Raw genomic sequence first — 19,960 nt, forward strand, 5'->3', positions numbered from 1 at the left:
TAGAATGCTAGAAAAGCAAAGCAAATATAAATAAACACACATATCAGACGTTCTAATGACTAACCACATTCAAAATTCTGAATAATGAAGTTTGTCTTTTGATAAGTAATTAAGTTGCTTTCATGAAACTCGAAAATCATTTCAGATAGATTTTGCATTAAAATAACTGGTCTACTGTTCACTATAAATTCATTACTCCAATTATTTATTAAATTTAATTCATACCCCTCTTTTCTACAACAGGATGCACCAAAGCAGCACACAAAAATAAAATCACCAGCAATCCAACAAAATATTAATAATGTAGAAGTGCAACAAAAGAATAACAAGTTTACAAAATAGCAGAGCGCTAGCATTAAAAATTCACCTGAATAGATCTTCAAAACTTGCCTAGAGCAGACAAAAGGGAACCTAATGGTTTTCCCAGGGAAGAAATTCTAGTTTTGGTACCATAGCCAAAAAGGCCCTGTACTGCTGCTGGAAGGATGGAGAACAGGGCATCTGAAGGCAATCTTAGGACTCAGGCAGCTTTGCATGGAAGAACATACATCTGGAGATAACTCTTAACCCCCTAGGACCAGGCTTTGGTCCAACCAACACATACATATAGGTATAGGTACAAGATTTCTTCCACTTGGGCTACCACTGGATATAACTCACAGAACAGAACATCCCCTTCCTCTCCTGGCCCCTGCCCCCCCCCCCAATCTGCTCTGAAGGGTCCCTCAACTCTCCAGAGCAGTGCAGGGGGCTCCAGGGGTGAGGAGAGAAAGTGTAATTCACACTGTGTGAATGAAACTGTGTTCCACTCATCCATAGACACAGTTGGCTAGAACCCTTAATCAACACCATTTATTGGGTGAATCCCATGATGGAAGACTTGGTATTCATAGAATTCTCATGGCAGGGAAGTCACAGAAGCACAGCTGCTCTTTTATGCCCCACCAAATGTAATATGAGAATCCCCAAACTACGTAGGAGAAGCCACCAGATGGGCTTCTCCTGTATGATCCAGAAATTCTCATGCAGTCCTTCTGGCACATGAAGGACTGGTGCTACTGTGGCTCCCTCATTGCCAGATGATTGTGGAATTTACAAAGTATACGTTCTGTCCCCTAGGTGCTTAACCTAAAGATACACTTCCTTATTTTCCAATAGAAAGTGGAACTCTACCCTATTTTGCGGGCTCAGGTCAGATATACCATCATTTTTCTTTTTTTCAAAACAAAGACAGTGTCTTAAATGGCAGAAGCGAAGCCCACAGTCACAACTGAACTACTACACTACAAGTGATTTCCATCTGCACATGACTGTACCCAACCACATGTTGATGGTAAACTAAGGCTATCTATGACTATATGAATTAATACATAATGACACAGTTTCTCTTACTGGTGACCCACCAGGAGGAAATATCTAGTAGTGAAATGATACTTCCATTTCTACTTAAGACTGTATGTTCCATGTACATGGATGCAGCCAAGAAAGCCAATCCTAAATTCTCACAATACCAATTTTTAGGAAGAGACTGGGCTCTTCAGGGAGATAATTTACACTCTAATGTAGGCCAGTTTAACCTGACTCATGGCACTGATGATCTTGACATCTGCTCAAAATACCAATGCTCAGCGCATAAGCATGTCTGTACGTGTGTGCACCCCCCACCAGTGATGATATAGCAATCCCAGGGTAAAATGAATAACTATCAGAACATTCCTGAGAGATATATTTGAGCAAACAGAGTAATTAGTTGAATTTAAAAACAAGAAGCAAGAAACAATGAACTGGGGTGCAGCATTGGATAAACACTGGCTAAGTGAACTATGTGATTTATTAAAGTATTTTAGAATTAAAAATATGGTACAATCCCTCCCTCCTTAGTATATGGAAATTGCTCGTTACTTAGAACCAGATGCTGGCACACTGCCCACTTCCTCATCTAACCCTTCCTCTGTAACCAAAGATTTAATCCAAGAGTTTTGGTAAACTTTAAAGTACGTTCTTGGGTAGAGACCTGGACTAGAAAGAGAAGGCTAGATGGGGAAATAGGAAATCACACCAGCCTCTCATTCTGAGGAGAGGGTTCTGCTGGGTCCTATGACATGTTTGGAGAGATTGTGCCATACCTTTAAAGCGGAAAATTATTTTTTCAGTAACGTTAACACTTGTCAATTTTAATACTGTACTGCATTTTTGAGACCCCAACATATTTAATCCGGAAATCTTTTAAGAAAACATACCTAGAACCAACAGCACCATCACCAGAATCTTGGCTTCCAGCCTCACTTGGTGTGCTCACAGATTTCGAAGATGGAGACATAGGAGGAGGGACTAAATAGTGAAACAGACAGGTATCCGCTGTTACTAGTCGTAGAGGTTGCACAGCTTAGGATGTTTCCAAATTAATTTAACATGGAAGCATTAAAAAAGTGATGGTAAACAAAAAATAAAATAAAATGGATGAAAATGAATAATAGAAAAAAAGGGGAAAAGACAATGTTAACATATCATGCTGGAGACTCATGCAGTTTTTAGCATTTAATGCATTTTGGGGTTATGTAGCAAGTATACTTAATACAAAATGCTGGGATAATAAGGATTCTACAGTTTAATACTTAGCTAAAAAACTGTTATTCAGAAACTGAAATATGTTATTAAAATTTACACAATGAATTTGGGGTTGTTATATCTTATAATACCAATTATTATTGGAGAGGGGGTGAGGAGTCATAAAACAAGCTCTTCTCCAAAACACAGTGTTTTAAACTTGTATTTACTGAAAACAGTTTGTTCTCTTCAGCTAAACCTCAATTTATAAGTTCTTAACCTTATATTTTTAAAAGCCTCACCTTAAAAGGGAAGTTTGTTTACAACATTTTGTGATACAAATTTAGTGCAACTGGAATGGTAAATGAGAAGCAGCAGCATGCAACCTAAAACATGTGCCTATCAATTAATTATGCTTGTGCAACATCCAATAAAGATGTACAAGTTTTAATGTCTCTACATTGGTTTTTATCCAGATCTGCATTTTTCAGAGCCAAATATCCCCACAACAAGTAATTTTGTTTTCACTGAGGATAAATGGGAGTATGTATTGAGCTGGATTCAGAGTTCCCATGAGAAGAATTCAGCTTACAGGATGCTTCTGCTGGAGGAAGGAGAGGCAATTTTCAGACTCCTTCTTTGTTCTGTTGACCCCAGAAAAGCTACTCTGGAGGATTTGGGGACCCTCCAAAATAGAAAGGGAAGGTGGCATTGACAAATAAAGTTTCCCCCCATCTTCCATAACCCACATGGTAAATCTCAGGCAGTTCTGATTGGGAAAGGGAAACTCAAAAGCCAGTCAATCAATAAACATTATGCTGATGCAGTTGAACTGATATACAGATTTCTTATTTGAATTATACAAAGGAATTAAAAGTGTTCCAATTGCAGATATAATTGCTGATTATAAGAAATATTTTCAGAAAGGGGAAGGACAGAATGTCTTATCCTACAGCACTATATTAAAAATCATATGCCTTGCTACTCGTCACTGCTCAGTGTCTTCAAAATATGAAAATATAAGCTTTGGAAATGGAAAAGTATTTTTAATAAAACACATTAATCCTTCTATAGGACTAGTAAAATCAAAACATTGTTTTTTAATGAACTGCTATTTTCATGTTATTTTAAAAGAATATGCACTAACAGTCCTGGAGACAGACACAACCCATTATTTGATTATTCTAAGAGGGGCATGCTGAATCAAGTTCTTTGTTATGTTTTTAACTAGTTGCTACTGCCATCTATTGGTTGTTAAACAGTATGATGGTTTAGAACAGAGCTTTCCAAACTGTATGTTGCGACAGTATGTGTAGGTGTGTCGCGCAAAAGCTCCCCACACTCCACTCCTTCCAGGGCAGCTGGAAAGTGGTTAGTTTAACCTCCTGTTTGCTAGTAAAACTGAATTACTGTGTCATGAAATGATGCATGTCTAAAAAGTGTGTCATCAACACGAAAGGTTTCGAAAGCTCTGGTTTAGAACCTTCAAATATTGTAGGTGCCTTTTTCTATTAGAGGAAACTATAGTATTTCCTCCAATAAAGTAGTTTACATGTAATATTGATTAGGAAGAAATAGCTTCCAATTCAGTGAGACCTGAGCCAGAGTAGAGAGTGGTAGAATAGATTTTAAACCACTGCAGACAACAGATCAGAAACATGGAGTTGTGCCCAAAAATGTTATCACATTCACACGACGACTTTCACTTGTACAACAAAAATTCTCTTCCAACTCCTCTCCCCACATGCACCTCACGCTCCCAAGTCTGCTCCAGAAAGTTGGACCCCTAAAGCAGATTATTTTGTGGAGGGAGTCTTCTACTGCACAAGTGAAATTCCTTGCCTGAACAGAACAACTTGGGCACAACCCATGAATTTTAAATGCTCCCCTATGCAAGAATTTCCCTGCTGTTCAGACCACTCCACAGTGTGGGTGCTTTCCATCTGCATGTCTTTCCCTTTAATGATCGGGAAGTATTTTTAAAATGTGATCACTCACCTATAGTCTGAAGTGGTTTAATCTGTCCTACCTCCTCAGAAGCCTATTACTATTTACCTCATAAATACAATTAGAACTGGTCTGTTAATGAAGCAAAACTGAACATACTCTACTTAAGCTGAATTAGTAGCCAATTAATAAAATTAATAAATAATAATAAAATTAGCTCATCGTTTTTTGAACAACAAGGAGAGTTTGCCAATTCAAACATTAAATCAAAATGATCAAAGCATAACAAAACTGGTGACTAAGCCCAACTGAACAAAATAGGACTTACTCCTGTTAATAAAATGGTATGGTCAGTTACGATCCAGTGCCAAATACTATAATCTTCACAGGAGCACCAAAGATTAAGGTCCTTCCTGCACCACCAGCCCTGAAATTTTGGAAGCAGTTTCCAACAAAAGCGCCAATGAAGTTATATTTGATAAAAGTATGGCTACCAAGTTCTACTAGTGTATTTTCCTTTTCAAAATATTCCCAACAGCAGTGTTAAAGGCTATTTGGTATTTGGAAATACAGTGGTACCTCGGGTTAAGTACTTAATTCGTTCTGGAGGTCCGTTCTTAAACTGAAACTGTTCTTAACCTGAAGCACCACTTTAGCTAATGGGGCCTCCTCCTGTGGCTGCGCCGCCGGAGCCCGATTTCTGTTCTTATCCTGAAGCAAAGTTCTTAACCTGAAGCACTATTTCAGGGTTAGTGGAGCGTGTAACCTGAAGCATATGTAGCCCGAGGTACCAGTGTACATTAGCTTGAAAAGTAGACATAAACAAAAGGAGGCTGCCTCAGTTATACTACTGCACTAAAAATGTTTATGTCGCAGCCAGATCGCCCTCACATCCAAGGTTTCAAGGAATCACATCCAAGGAATCACGTTGTCAAGGAGGACAGCACCGAGGTCCTCAATAAATTTGCTGCAGACTTTGCTATGGAAGCCACTTCTAAAGCCGATGTTCACGTGGAACCCCACAAGAAGTAGCTCCACGTCACACTGGCCTATCACTTCCAAGCCAGTCCCTTGCCGATGCTCGAGAAGTTAGCTCAGAGCATAGATGTCAAGCTGGGCTGCAATATGGGTGGCTGCAATATTCTCCTAGGATCTTAGATTTGCCAATCATGAGACCCTCCACCATACACCGCAGAACGATGATGAGCTGGAGCTTGTCCCAAGGGACTTCATGTCTCCTGTGGAGCAGGTCACCACCAGCAAAGGCTGGATTTATGGCTCTTCACTTGTGACAAGGTGCTATGGACTGCTGCCCAAGAATTACATCACCAAAGCAGATGAGTGCGGCACGTGGGTGTCCTATGGGTCATATGCCATTCTAAATGCTAATTCATCCCTCTCCCTCCTGATGTTCACTGACGGAGTGGTGGATCGAAGACTGCAGGAGGATCAAGGACCAGGGGATACTGGGCCCCTCACAATCTTCTGCCAGAGTATGCAGCCCTTAAGGAGCACCAACCCACCTGGGCCACAGAAGAGGCGCCTTTTCATTTGCCGACAAGGCAAAAGGATGGATGTTGTGTTTGGGAAATACTGGCTCTCAGTGTTTGATGCCGAAGGAAGGTACATGCGGACAAAGTATTTATTTTGTACTGGTTAGGAAGCTGCCCTATTCCAAGAGGAGAACTGAAAAAGTATCATATCTATGCAGGGTAGACTTTTCATCTAATCTATTGCAATGTTGCAATGCCCCCTTGTGGCAGAGTTATCGTCTCCTTTTTATATGCCTACAGATAGCTTAAAAGAAACCATTAAAAGTTTTAGCAACTTAAAAGGAAAATTACTAGAAGTACTTTGAAAATACTCTCCTTTAAGCATTATGGCATCTGTAATATTAACTACAAATATATGTTCAGTTTAGGAAGATATTCCTGTTTCTACTTGCTAAATCCGCAGATAGTTTAAGACATCCTGCTTGAACATTTTTTTAAAGGGTACTTTAAGAAATAACAGAAACGTTGGCTTGAATCTTGAATTCCCACAAGCAGAACTCCACTCATGGGATACTCCCTTAAGAGGAAGGAAAGAGGCAATTTCCTCCAATTTCACCCAGCAGAACTGTTCTGCCAGGCCAGGAGACCCTCCGGAACATCATGGGAAGTGTCATGGGAGGGTACTGGGCAAAGGGAGAAATGGACAAAAAAAAGCCACCGCCACCATTCTTCCAGAGGAAGCCTCTCTGGGGAACCCTGCACCCAATCCATACATTACATTTTTTATATTTTAGAAATATAGTGTGAATAAATTAAACAAATCCAGCTTTGGATGCCTTCATATTACTTTCATATCTCAGATACTTCATTTAGTTTTATAGGACAATTTTAAAGCTCTGGGATTATGCTCCAAATATTGTAACAATAAATGATCAAATTATACTTATCTGTGTATGGCCATATTTAAATTCAGATATAAGCAATAAGTTACGAGAAGCATCACAAGAAAAGCTGTGGCAGTAATGAACATACAACAGATACATGCATATGTGAGTAACAACTTTCATGCTAATACAAGTACCACTAAGGTGGTGGTGAGAGATATTCATGATAAATTATAACTCTTACCCATAGGAGCATCTGGCGTTAAACCCATGCTCTGAAGCAAGGCTTCAGCTTCCCGTCTCTTCTTTTCAAGGTCAGACTCATCTTGTACAGGAAGAGCTTCTTTCTTCTGATCAGTCTATATATTTTTTTAAAAAAATAACAAGTTATGTGACAGTGCATACTTTCACATACCACTTGTTTTATGTGCAAGGAAAAGGTTTTAAAAGAAAAATTACTTCATGTCATAGAAATGGGATACAGGTAATATTAATTGCATCTATATTTCACTGATAAAGTCAGTGAGGAAGAATTGTGCCAGCTCTAGCCATTTCTTGGTCACAACACAGAGCAAGGCAAATGTGGATAGGGGTAGGAACTTAAGCTTATTACTGTAGCAAGTTCCCGAAGACCAACAAATGGCCTAAGGGTCTACCCTAAAATCAGTCAATGGCAGGAGGATATAGCTCAATGAAAATATCAACCAAGTCTGTGGCAGGTGTGAAAAAATATGATTTCCATGTTAATGAGTAAATATAAAACTGCCAATATTTTTTAAAAATCCACCCCCACTCTGTGATTTCTGGACGTTGTTTGTTTCTTTTTTAATGCCAAATCTACAAGAAAAAGCTCATCTAAATGGTCTCAATCCTAATCGCCAGCTATGGCATTTAACATTAGTGAATACTTTAAAGATATTGATGTTAGCCTTTGCATTCCAGAGATTTATGCAAATTCAAAGATCCGTGATATTATATATTTATCAAAAAGTGAGTTGTATCAGACTGAACCATTAGAAAACAACCAGCTACTTTTCTGTAACCATAGTCTTGCATTGTACTGAGAAAAAATTTAGCTTCTAATTGACATATCTGGATTGTTCAATCACATAGTGCTCTGAGATATCTGACAACTGTACAGTTCAGCTACACAGAAGTTACATTCAAGATTGTTGGTTCATCAAAGCTTAACTTCAGCAGGTCTTAAATGCTTTGCTGAAATAGAGCCAAGCTTCATACCAGCTGCTTGTCAAAAACCTACACATCATCTCTGCCAATTGTGCACTTAAGGCAGTGTTTGTACCAACTTCCAATTTCCCAGTATATGAAGACTGCAAAGTAACTGGGTAAAGATCAAGAAAGTACTAAAATGGCACTGCATTCTTCTTTTTATTTATTACATATATAAGGTATCTTTTCTCCAAGGGCCTGAAAGTGGCATATGTCACTCTCCTTCCTTTCTAAAGAACCCTGTGCGGCAAATTTGACTGAGAGATACTGTCCTCATCTTAGGGTCTTAACAAAATATTTCCAGTTTGAACTGTTTTCCTGTGCTTGTACAACAACATTCCAAAAACAGTACAACACTAATTAGAATGGTTTAAATATGCATTTTTTTTAATTTTTCCAGTATTGCTAAATCATTACCATAGGGTCCAATTACTCCACACACCCAATATTGGCATGCCAGAGGAATACCAAAAATAAGAGTATCATAGAATTGTAGAGTTGGCAGGGACTGCAAGGGTCATCTAGTCTAATGCAAGAATCTTTTACCCAACATGGGCCTCAAACCCACAACCCTGATATTAAGTATCTCAGGCTCTACTGACTGAGCCATCCCAGAGCAGAATGCTGGACAGTTTTTTGTTTCTTTTTACAATCTTAATACTTCAGAATGCATATGCCCTTGCACAAGCATACCACAGCATTAAAATGCCTCGAAGAATAAATGAACTGCCTTTGGTAATGCCGCTAGAGAAAAACCTTCCCTTACAGGAAGATGAGCCATGCCAGGAAATCACTTTCTAGCTGAGCCGATGGAAGAGTAGTGTTCTCATACTACTAAACTAAGCTGCTACTGGAGCAGTCTATGAACAGGACAGAAGTAAGACTATGCTTGGAGTACAAAGCCAAGCTTCATGATGACAGTACAGATGCAGATAGCTTCTACCTCACCCAACGTGCCACATAGCTGTCATCTTTCATCCACCACAGATATAGTCATCAGATAACGTACATTTTAATGAATATCCAGTTAAAAGAATGAAGCTATTTCCAATGATTTTTTTAGCATGTAACACACATGCTTGGATCACACAAATGCTAAACCACAATTTAGGATTATATGTATGTGCTTCTGTGGGCTTAAACAAAACCTTGGCCTCCTCACATGTAGGGAGGAGTGAAGCAGGTGCATAAAGCTCCTTTGTTTATTTATCTCAATATATTAAGCTGGGATACAATCATCTCACAGATGTAATTTGAAAAGTTCTTACTTCCTTTTTCTTTCGCTCTTCCTCTTTTCTCTTCTTCTCCTCTCTGATTTGGGCCAAGCGTTGTTTCTTACGCTCCAGCTCAGCCTTCAGCTCACTTTTATCAGACATGATTAGAATCCTGTCAACAAAATAAAGATTACATGAAGAATTATATATACATAAATGAAAGGCCCTTATGCAAATCTTTCATAAATAAATTCCCTAGAATAAATGTATACTCATATGAAAAACCTTAGCCTCTCTTGGAAGACATATATTATGTACTAAAATTAGACTTAATTTTTGCATTATTGCATTCCAAAGACTAGAACAGGGGATGGGAAACCTATGGCCCTCAATACATTTCTGGACTCAATTTTCAGAAATCCTCAGCTAGCATTGCCAATGGTCAGAGATGGTGGGAAGGTTAGCCACCCCTGGTCTAAGCTTTCTGCTAAAAGCGAAATAAAGGTGGTTATAATGCAGTACATCCTTTTCAAACAGGCTGTATTTGTTTGTTTGCAACTGAGAAATGCAAACCAAACTCTGCCGATACTCCTATATCCAAAACAATCAAAGGCAGCATAGGAGAGGAAAATTCCAACTGCCTAAATACAGTTGGCATAAGTACATAAATACAGGGAGCAGGAAGACAGCTAATACCTGCTGGGCAGAATTTTTCCAAATAATAATTTTGAGAGAGATAACAGTCCCTGTTCAGTTAAGAAACTCCTAAATTGGATTAAATAAAAGTTGTATGCCACAAGTTAGTGCATGTACACATTAAAATCAGAATTTAATTCTGAAGGGGCAGCAAGTAAAATTAATGTACATTCATTGAATACATCAAACCTCCTGTTTCAAGATGTTTCACAGAGGTACATCTGGCCTTCTCGTTTCCTGCTGAAAACACCTATTTACCCTGGCATTTGACAGTTAGTTTGTTTTGTTGATTCTATATTATTCTGGTTTTGATTGGAACACATTTACTCATTTTTTATAACTGTATACTGTAATGCTGTGACATGCCTTTGGAACTTGTGATTTTTAAAAAATATAAATTAAAATAAAGTTTTTAAGAGCTTCTTAGAGGATTACAGAGTACAGTATTAGCTGGAAATGAACGAATGGATGCAAAAGTCACTCTTGTACTCCTGAAAAGTTCTATTATGAATGTTAATACTTTAAACAATTTTGAGGTTAAACTAATCCAGTTATGTAACCTTTCTTTCTTTTTTCAGCGGCAGAGACAAACAATAATGCCACTAGAACTGCCTCTGGTGTGTTTCCATCATTTCATAAAAAGCACAGCAACTTGCCAGACATTGACTATTCCAGTACATGCTTACTCAGAAACAAATTCTGCTTACTTTCAAGAAAGGGACCACTCCTACCATAACTCTGCACAGGACCTTGCAAACTAATCCTATGCTGAATTAAGACATGCCCAAACAATGACACTCAGGCAAGCAATGCTTGAATCACGTTAAAGCAAGGGTGGGAAGCCTGTGCCCCCCTGAAACATACAACTGTAGAGTTGGAAGGGACCCCAAGAGTTATCTAGTCCAACCCCTTGCAACGCAGGAACTTCAACACCCATCAGCCCCAGTCTGCCTGGTCAGCAGTTAAGAGATTATAGGAGCTGCAGTCTAACAACATCTGGACGGCCGCAGGTTCCCCAGACACAGGTGCTTCCACGGAGCATTAGAATCAGGGCTGGCCCACCCATTAGGCAAGGTGAGGCAACCACAGCACATCCTATTGCCAATCTTTCTTCCTGTTTTAAATCATCCTTGATGCCTTCTTCTCTGGCAGGGAAGGAGGCACCATTCTAGGGTCCTCCTCAGGTGCCAAAATGCCTTGCCCCAGCCCTAATTATAGCCCATTTCCATTGCAAAGCTGTAACTGGCTGAAGTGGGCTCTGACCAAGCTTGTGCCCCTACCTAAAATGTGTTGTCAGCTTTTCAGAGGATCAGCCCTGTTAAGTGGGCAAAAACCTATGAAGAGTAATGGGGGGGCACCTTAAGAGGATTTTATGGCAGAAGCTGAGGCAGGTTCTGGTCTACAGAAGACTTATTCAGTACAAAGCTGCACCATCACCCCAAAGTCAGTGACTACGTTGAGACTGCTGTAAACATTAAATGGGCATCAGGCAGCAAAAGCAACAAAGTACCTCTTGGATCCTACCGGTTCTATTTCTGCAAAAGTGAACAACTCTAGTCTAGTTGGAGTTGGGTATCTGCCCTAATCAATGGAAAGAACATCCATGCTGGTGGGCATAAACTTGGCCTTGGCCTAGAACTGGAGGCTTAAAAGGTGTGGAAAAAGCTGCCGCAGGAAATGGAGGCATCAAAATATTATTATTATTATTAATATTTATATACCGCCCTATACCTGCAGGTCTTGGGGCGGTTCACAGGATAAAATCATAATACAAAAACACAAAATACATAATGGAAAATAAATACAACTACCACCCAAGAACGCCCCCAACGTATTTTAAAAGGGCACTGAATGTCAATCAATCCAAGGTCTGGTGAAAAAGGAATGTTTTTGCCTAGCGCCTAAAGGTTTATAATGAAAGTGCCAGGTGAACCTATTTGGGGAGAGCAATTCCACAGATGAGGAGCCACTATGGAAAAGACCCGTTCTCATGTTGCAACCCTTAGGACCTCTTGTGGATGAGGCACACAAATGAGGCCCTCAGATGATGATCTCAGGGTCCAGGTGGGTTCATATGGGAAGAGGAGGTCCTTGAGGTATTGCAGTCCTGAGCCGTTGAAGGCTCTATAGGTCAAAACCAGCACTTTGAACTGGGCCCGGAAACTAATTGGTAGCCAGTGCAGTCGGACTAAGACATAGCTGTCAACGTTTTCCTTTTTTTAAAGGGAGATTCCCTTATTCTGAATAGGATTCCTCGCAAGAAAAGGGAAAAGTTGACAGCTATGGACTAAGACCAGTGTGATATGCTCATACCGTCTTGCCCCGGTGAGTAACCGGGTCTTAAAAAGTAATTCCAGTATAACAATAATAATTTATTATTTATACCCCACCCATCTGGCTGGGTTTCCCCAGCCACTCTGGGCGGCTTCCAACAAAACACTAAAATACAATAACCTATTAAACATTAAAAGCTTCCCTAAACAGGGCTGCCTTCAGATGTCTTCTAAAAGTTTGGTAGTTATTTTTCTCTTTGACATCTGGTGGGAGGACGTTCCGCAGGGCAGGTGCCACTACCGAGAAGGCCCTCTGCCTGGTTCCCTGTAACTTGGCTTCTCGCAGTGAGGGAACCGCCAGAAGGCCCTCGGCGCTGGACCACAGTGTCTGGGCAGAATGATGGGGTTGGAGACACTACTTCAAGTATACTGGACCGAGGCCGTTTAGGGCTTTAAAGGTCAGCACCAACACTTTGAATTGTGCTCGGAAACGTCCTGGGAGCCAGCGTAGGTCTTTCAAGACGGTATGACATCCCCCCCAATCACGGTAAGACACTTTCTCTGCTGCCAACACGGGAAGCAAAAGCGCCCGGAGATACAAGGGAAGCAAACCGAAGGCCAAGCAAGCAAGCGCCGCTCTGAGAGGAAAGCGGCGGCGACAACGCGCGGGCGGGGCAGGGGGAGAGGCGCGGCTCCGGGGCGTCGCCCCCCCACCCGCGGCTCCACCCCTCCTCCTCTCCGCGCCCGCCCCCCCCCCTCGCGCCCTCAACGGTCACAGTCTGACTGTTACTCCTGAGGCCACACGGCTCCGAAGCCGCCCAGGGTCTTTCTCTCCCCCCCCACCCCCGCCGCCTGGAGGAAGCGGGTGGGGCTCACCCCGCCGGCGGTCTCGAAGGCCGCGCTGACCTGTCACCGGGGCTTTTCCTCCGCTCAAATTGCCGCCGCCGGCTTTGCTCCGAGATGCTCCTTCACAAAGGGCGGCGGGGAAGGGGCGAGACGGCAGCGGCTTCCAGTAAGGAGGTTGAGACCCAAAGCAAAGCCCCGCCGGAGACAGCTCAGCATCACCTGACGAGACGCGCATGCGCCGAAATGAGGCGAGGAGACTGGACGGAGCAGCCGCCGCCGTCCCTTGCGTAGCTTGGGCGTTGGGGAGCGTGGAAGGAAGCGCATGCGCGCGGCGAGAAACGCGGGTGACATACCCTCAAACGGTCGACGGGCGGAAGGGCGGCTTGTCTCGGGGCCCAGGACTAAGTTGCTCCACTGTTTTTCTGTGTGGGGTGTTTTTGTTTTTGTTTTTAATAGAGCGAAGGAATCAGTCAGCCACTTGCTGACATCTCTCAGATATAGCGTTAGTTAAGGGGAGTAAGGACTACAATTCCCAGCATGCCATGCGGCCAAGCCTCGTTCCCGCCCACTTGCCTTACTGTCAAGCCTTCAGCCTCTTGTAAAAGGAGGAAGAGCGGTGCATTCTGGGAACTGGCATGAGTTGTCCCGGGGCGAATTGGGAATTGCAGTCCGCTTTCCGCGCTTGGGTTGCATGAAGGAAGCCGAAAGTGAATCCGTTGCTTGCTCTCCATCTGGTCCGCCGGCTGAAAGTGAGGCGCATCCTTACATTGTGCAGCGCTTGCCAAATGCAATTTACTCAGCGGATGTTGGTCCTGATAGGGGTTTCTGCTGTTTTTTTCATAGCACAGGTTGCCCGAAATCTGATCCGGACGACGTGACCCACCCACTCGGAAGTAAATCGCACTGAATTCAAGCTGTGTGACTCCCAAGTAACGGGCAACAAAAGAACACAGTAGTTCTGCTGGGCGTGGTCGGTTGCGCTTGCTTTTGGCCCCGAGATCCGATCATAGCTGTCAACTTTTCCCCTTTTCTTGCGAGGAATCCTATTCGGAATAAGGGGATTTCCCTTAAAAAAAGGGAAACGTTGACAGCTATGGATCTGATGCGTGTGCGCCAATTAATGTTGCAGTAGCATGTGCTTTCTCCTCACCCGACACCCATTCTAAGAAAACAAAACAACAAACAAAAACCACCAGCAGGGTGAGGGGCTGCTGTTCATTTCTGGGAGCCCCTTCTCCATAAGGACAGAAACAGCACTTTGACATTGTCTGCTGTCTCTGCCTTTGGCTGGACGTTTTACAGAAGGTACAAAGGCACTGCCATAACTGCCCATGCTGCAAACTCTTCAATCTTCGGACCCATTTCCTCCTCTGGACACAAGACATTTGCACTTCTTTGAAGGTGAACGTAGAGCTGGTCTTTCTTCATTCTTGATATAGGAACTTGTGGCCCCTCAGAAATTGTTCAGACGCCCATCATCTGCAGTCATCATGGCCAGTGGTCAGGGAATGATGGGAGTCCGTGTCTAGCAACACCTAGAGGGCCAAATATTGTCCAACCCCAATCCCCTTTTCCAATATGCTTAGTATAAATTATTAGGAACTTGAGCAGGCCAGTTACCCTTTCCCCCGCAATTGCTCCAGGTTCCTTTCTTTTCGCTTCATTACATTGATTACAGCTTCGTCTTAGGAAAATAATCAAACTTGAATTTTTCTCTTATCTCTCATCAGATGAGAGTTTGAACAGTGCATCTGTGTAAACAATAGAGGCTGTTATGTAGTTGGTTATTTTGCACAATTTATAGAATATCTCAAACCTTAAAGAGGCTGCTCCTTCTCATATTGCCAGTTTTTATCAGGGGAACATGAGTGAATGGCTAACTATCATTTGTAATGTTCGGAGACAACTCACATTGCTTAAAAGCAGGTTGACAGCAGGATATATGAAGACATTTTCAGGGCCATTTTATATTTCTGCTGGTTGGAGTTGTGCAACCTGACACCATAATCTCCGTGTCAGTTGTATAGATATCCTCAACTACTGTCACTCTTTCTGACAGCTTTCATAGCTTTACTGACAATGCTCATCCAAGGAATACAATCAATGCCAGATCGGCAAATTTTGCCATAGGGGGCAAAAGTATGCACTGTCACCCTGTTTTGTGATGCTCACTGCCCTCAGGAAGAAAAACTGTCTGCATTTCTGTCTATTGCTCCATAAATCTGTAGATACAGATTTGTTTTAATACCATTAAAAACAAGCTGCTGCAGAACTGAAAGAGCAGCAAGACTCCTGGATTCATTTTCTTTTTACTACTGTGTTTGAGGGGTTTTTAAACAATCAAGCAGTGTATAATTTTTATGAAATAAACAAATAAATAATTAACAGCCATATACTGAGGGACTAGAAACTTAGTAAATGAATATATCTTCTACTTGGGGTAAATATGTGCATATACAGTATATTCCAACTAGAAGAACTAAGGTTAGCAGCAGCAGCAGCCAAAACCCCTGGAATGGGGCATTCCAAGGAAGGTGTTGGGCAAGTCCCAGATCTGCTGACTCCTGAACTAGTCCCACTGCCAGGGGCAAAACGAGGCTTTATTTCATCTGGGTCAAAGACCTAATTTGGCACACACACACACGCCCAATGCACATTTGCGTACACACACAGGCTGGGAGTCTCAATGGCACCCTTCTGGAGCCTTCACCTGGGGCAAAAGACCATGTCTAGCTCCGCCCCGCCCCCCCCAGTAGCTATGACTCTACTCCCTGCCATCACATGACAGCATCAGGCCTGATCTGTTGTCAGGGACTGGGCAGAAGAGGAGTGGTGGAGACTACCTCACCAGCCCGATGCTTCCAGAGAAGAAGGAGACAGTTCAGAATTACAACAGGGGTTTGAGGGAGACCACAGCTCAGAGGCAGATGAGGCGAAAAGCTGGGAAATAATGGGAGAGGAGGAGGAAGAAAAAGAAGAAGCACCAGGGGAGCAACAGCTGATGGACTTGGTGTCTTTAGAAAGCAATCCAGACTTCCCCTTTCTCAGAACCTGGCGGGCATTGAAAGTAGGAGAGCAAAGAGCTCAAAGGCAGAGGGCAAGTAGCAGCACCCGTAGCGATGAACAGAAAAGGGCAGTGGGAGGTAGTGAGGAGAGTGACTGAGGGGAGAGACAAAAAAATTCAACAGCTGGATACACTGCATCAAGCTCTGCCTGGTGTTGTGGATGGGAAGCAGCAGAATAAGCAATGAATATCCATGACTGAGGAAACGCAGCAATGTTTGGAAGCGAGTGTGTCAAATGTGCACATAGAAAAAAACAGATTTGAACAACCTATTTGCAATATAAGGCCCCTGTCTGGAAGAATTCTTCACACCTACTCACACTTTTGTGAATAGTGCAGAACTGATGTTTTGCTCTCTTTGCAAAGCCAGTGAACAATCTATAGTAGGGACATTCTTCAGTTGTGTGTGTTTTCAAGCACTGGTACCTTCCGCATGTCTTCTGAGTGCACCACTGCGCATTGCTCCGGTTTCTGCTAGTCTGAGTACCAGTCATTGTATTTCAGGGATCCACCAACAAACATTAACTGATAGGCCAGTCTCCTCTTACAAGGTAAAAGTCTTACTTCCCTATTATTGTTATTATTGTTCTAGTCTCTCCTTTTCCTTTTATATTTGTTACACCGTTAATATGCTTCCCCTATTATTCCCTTTGCCTGATACACATTTCCTTCTTTAGTGTCAAAATAAGGTGATGGTGAATCGCGAGTCCCTCCTGAGATGAGTACTCCTGCAATCTAGCAACCTTTGCCACGAAAAACATACACTCGTGAATGGGCAAGCACTTAAGAGCGATTCACCGCCGAACATTATAGAAAATAGACCTACACGGGTTCAAAGAATACAAGACCAAGTTCCCCTTTCCTCGGTTTTGGTCCAGCAAGTACGGCGCTCTAATTTTATTCCTATTATGTGGTTAAGAGGCGAGAAAATGAAAGCTTCCTAAAAGGCCCCCAAACCTCTGCTGTTGCAGTGGTTTCTAAAAGCAAGAATGGAAACACCGAAAAGATCGGCAGAAAAGGAACCATTTAAAGAAACATTGTAGGCTGCTGTATATTCTGCCCTTATTCTCTGCCCTTCCCATTAGTTTGCATTTGACAGGGAGAAAGGCAAGGGATCGTTCAAAATATAATACAGCCCTGTTTCTAAAGGAAGTGTTGTATTGCTGCTGCTTCATCCACAGTGCATGGGTTGCTGTTCATTTTCAATGAAGAAAATCAAGATCTTTGCAAGGGATGAGCTTGTTTAGTTCAGAATTTACAGTTTCTCCTTTCACGAACCGAAAATCAGTTTGAGACCTTGTTTCAAGCTCTTGTCTAATAAGTCTTAAGAGTACTGGGAATCTGGATTGGAATGGAAAATTAAGGAGAGAGGTTCCCCCCCAGTCTATTAAGGTGAGTGGTTTTAAACCTAGAGATTTCAAGACATCATATTTCCCCATTGTCATATTGGTCTTTCCTTCCCAACCTCAAGGGGATAAAGTAAGCAACAGAAGGCGCAAAGCTGCTGTGTTGTTTTCCAGCATGCAACATACATTTTGCTGGTGCGTATGCTCAGAACGGTTAGCATTCTCTTCTTGCTGGCAAATTTTTATCCAGTAAATGCTCCTAACCATAGGTGCCATCTCCACAGGTCACAGTAACTCTTAGTGTTCAATTTCCTGTGGAGTCAATCGGTCCTGTCTGTCAGTCTGCCTTAATACGTGCAGCCTTTATGCTTAGAAGAAGAGCAGTTTGTATTGGTTTTTGCAGGAAAATAACTTCGGCTCAAGTGCTGGCATAAAAGCACAGGTGGCAACAGAGGCAAAGGTCCGTTTCGCACAAGGCTTTTGGTTACAGGAAACAGCACCTCTACATGCACAACGGATGTGGTTCATCTAGGTTCATACAGCACAGGAAAAATTTCCTCCAATAATTGGTTGGCGCCTGTCTGTCTTGAGAGACAATGGAGTTCACCTTCAGGGGTGAAGTCAAACTGATGTGTTAGCAGCACCAAAGTGACTCCCTGGGGTGCAAGACTGGGCAGTGGGTATGGAGGTCCTGGGCTGCCCATACACAAAGACCCCACTCTCAGCCTCGCTGATGTGGTCCAAAGGAAAGGACAGCAATACGTTTGGCACCAGCTTGGCTGCAGGAGTTGCCGGAAGGAGGTGTGCAAGGTGCCATCCAACCATCTTAGGGACTCCACTCTGGGTTTGTCTAGCTTTTTCTTCTCCCAAATATATCCTTCCCAAGTTGACAAGCCCCATCTGCCCCTCACTTCCCTCTACAGCATGTGTAGATCGTTGGACCCACCACTGGTTTCATCCGCTCAATCTGCCAAAGCCTGTCACCTATATTGCTGTGACTCTCACTTTGCAGTCTGCCAATCTAAATTGCGTATACAAGAAATGCTGTGCGGCACACTCCTAAACATGTCTACTCGGAAGCAGGCTCTGTTGAGTTCAATGGGATTTGCTTCCATGACGCTGCCATGTGAATATCCATTATTTCTTCTAGCTTTCAAAGATTCAAACAAAGTAAACTGCCACAGGTACACACGTTTGTTACTGAGCTGAGAATAGACTAGTCTAATGTCGTTTACATAGATCTGCCCCGCTATGGAATCTGATGCTTAAAGCGGCCACATGGGATGACTGGTCCTTCCTCTACATAAGAATTTCTTCCTATATACATAAAAATGTAGGGCTGTCACCACACAACCACCACTGGATAATTGGTAGTGCCATGTCGCAATTGTGATGGCCTGGGACTCGGGCTCAGACTCAGAACCAGAGGAATCTCAGTCCGCACCGGATCCTTTGCCTCAGGCGGCATCTGAACCTAGTCTGGGGCCTGATTCTGAAGAGCCCCAGTCTGCACAGGTTCCCCTGCAACAAGCACCAGCTGAGCCAAGTCAGGGGCCTGAGCCTGCCCTGGCTCCAGATGCAGGGATTACCTTGTTGCCTTCAGCTGGGCTATCACTTACAGCTGCTCCACTACCAGTTGGGTCAGGAGAGGCTGAGGCGGCCTCTGGGTCTAGTAACCCACCGACATCTCCCGAGCTGCAGAGACTAAGGTCTGAGAGAAGGAGAGACCTGAGTACTCGCAGGAGGAGTGCTCGCCTTCAGGCGAGACAGGGAGGTGAGTCAACAGGGGATCAGGACCGGCCTTTACCCTGACAAAGATAAAAGGCTGTCGGACGCTGCCCCAGGTTGTGGGAGCAACATTGCTGTTTGCCAGAACCTGCCTGAGACCCTGTGCCTGACCTTGTCTGGTTTCCTGCCTCGTGTCCTGCCTTGGCCCTGTCGGACTGACTCCTCATGGAACCCTTGGATTTGGGACCAGACCTGGACTGCGTTGCTCGGGTTACCCCCGGGCCCAGCACAGTGATACTGGATTTGCATGAAGTTAGAATGATGTGATCCACCCATGGGATGCAACTGCTATTTGCTCCCCAGTCTCTAACATGGCAGGGCAGGGCCATACACAAGGCTGTGTAGTGGACAACCATTCATTTTCCTTCTGTCAAGACAACACAGCGTGATGAAAATCCTATCTTTTCCAGACACTAAGTGATCGTAAATTATTTGATTGTGAAAATACAGGCTGTTCTTGTAGCACAGAATCTTTGGCCAGAAGGCATCTGTCAGTCTTTCAAGTGACCCTCTCTTTTTCGTCACTGCTAAGCGACATCGCAAAACAAAACCTCCTTTTATTAAAAATGCTCAAATTGTGCACGTTTCCCAAAATGGGCATTTATGAAGCGTTTGAAGGGACCTTTCATTCA

The 19,960-nt window shown here is 43.0% G+C and overlaps 1 protein-coding gene and 1 long non-coding RNA gene across 8 annotated transcripts in view; one reads left to right on the top strand and one right to left on the bottom strand.

Annotated features, from left to right (window-relative positions):
- The window catches only part of DYNC1I2 (dynein cytoplasmic 1 intermediate chain 2), a 37,484-nt gene extending 24,013 nt beyond the window's left edge, over window positions 1–13,471 (bottom strand). For 2 of the 7 annotated variants that reach the window (XM_083468612.1, XM_083468609.1), the window contains exons 1-4: window positions 13,191–13,455; window positions 9,370–9,487; window positions 7,116–7,230; window positions 2,241–2,331 (exon numbers count right to left, since the gene is read on the bottom strand). In XM_083468612.1, coding sequence (XP_083324738.1) covers window positions 2,241–2,331; window positions 7,116–7,230; window positions 9,370–9,477 — 314 coding nt within the window. In that variant the 5' untranslated portion in view covers window positions 9,478–9,487; window positions 13,191–13,455. Of the gene's footprint in view, window positions 1–2,240; window positions 2,386–7,115; window positions 7,231–9,369; window positions 9,488–13,160 lie in introns of all 7 variants that reach the window. The other 5 variants (XM_083468611.1, XM_083468607.1, XM_083468608.1 and 2 more) reach the window with 4 other exon arrangements.
- A 129-nt stretch (window positions 13,472–13,600) lies between these two features.
- On the top strand, window positions 13,601–17,346 carry LOC310691374. Its single transcript, XR_014518484.1, has 2 exons — window positions 13,601–16,745; window positions 16,872–17,346. It is a non-coding gene; the product is annotated as an uncharacterized lncRNA (long non-coding RNA).
- The last annotated feature ends 2,614 nt before the right edge of the window (window positions 17,347–19,960 follow it).

This window comes from Podarcis liolepis, assembly GCF_965112155.1.
Source record: "Podarcis liolepis genome assembly, chromosome: 1".
Classification (NCBI taxonomy): Eukaryota; Metazoa; Chordata; class Lepidosauria; order Squamata; family Lacertidae; genus Podarcis; species Podarcis liolepis.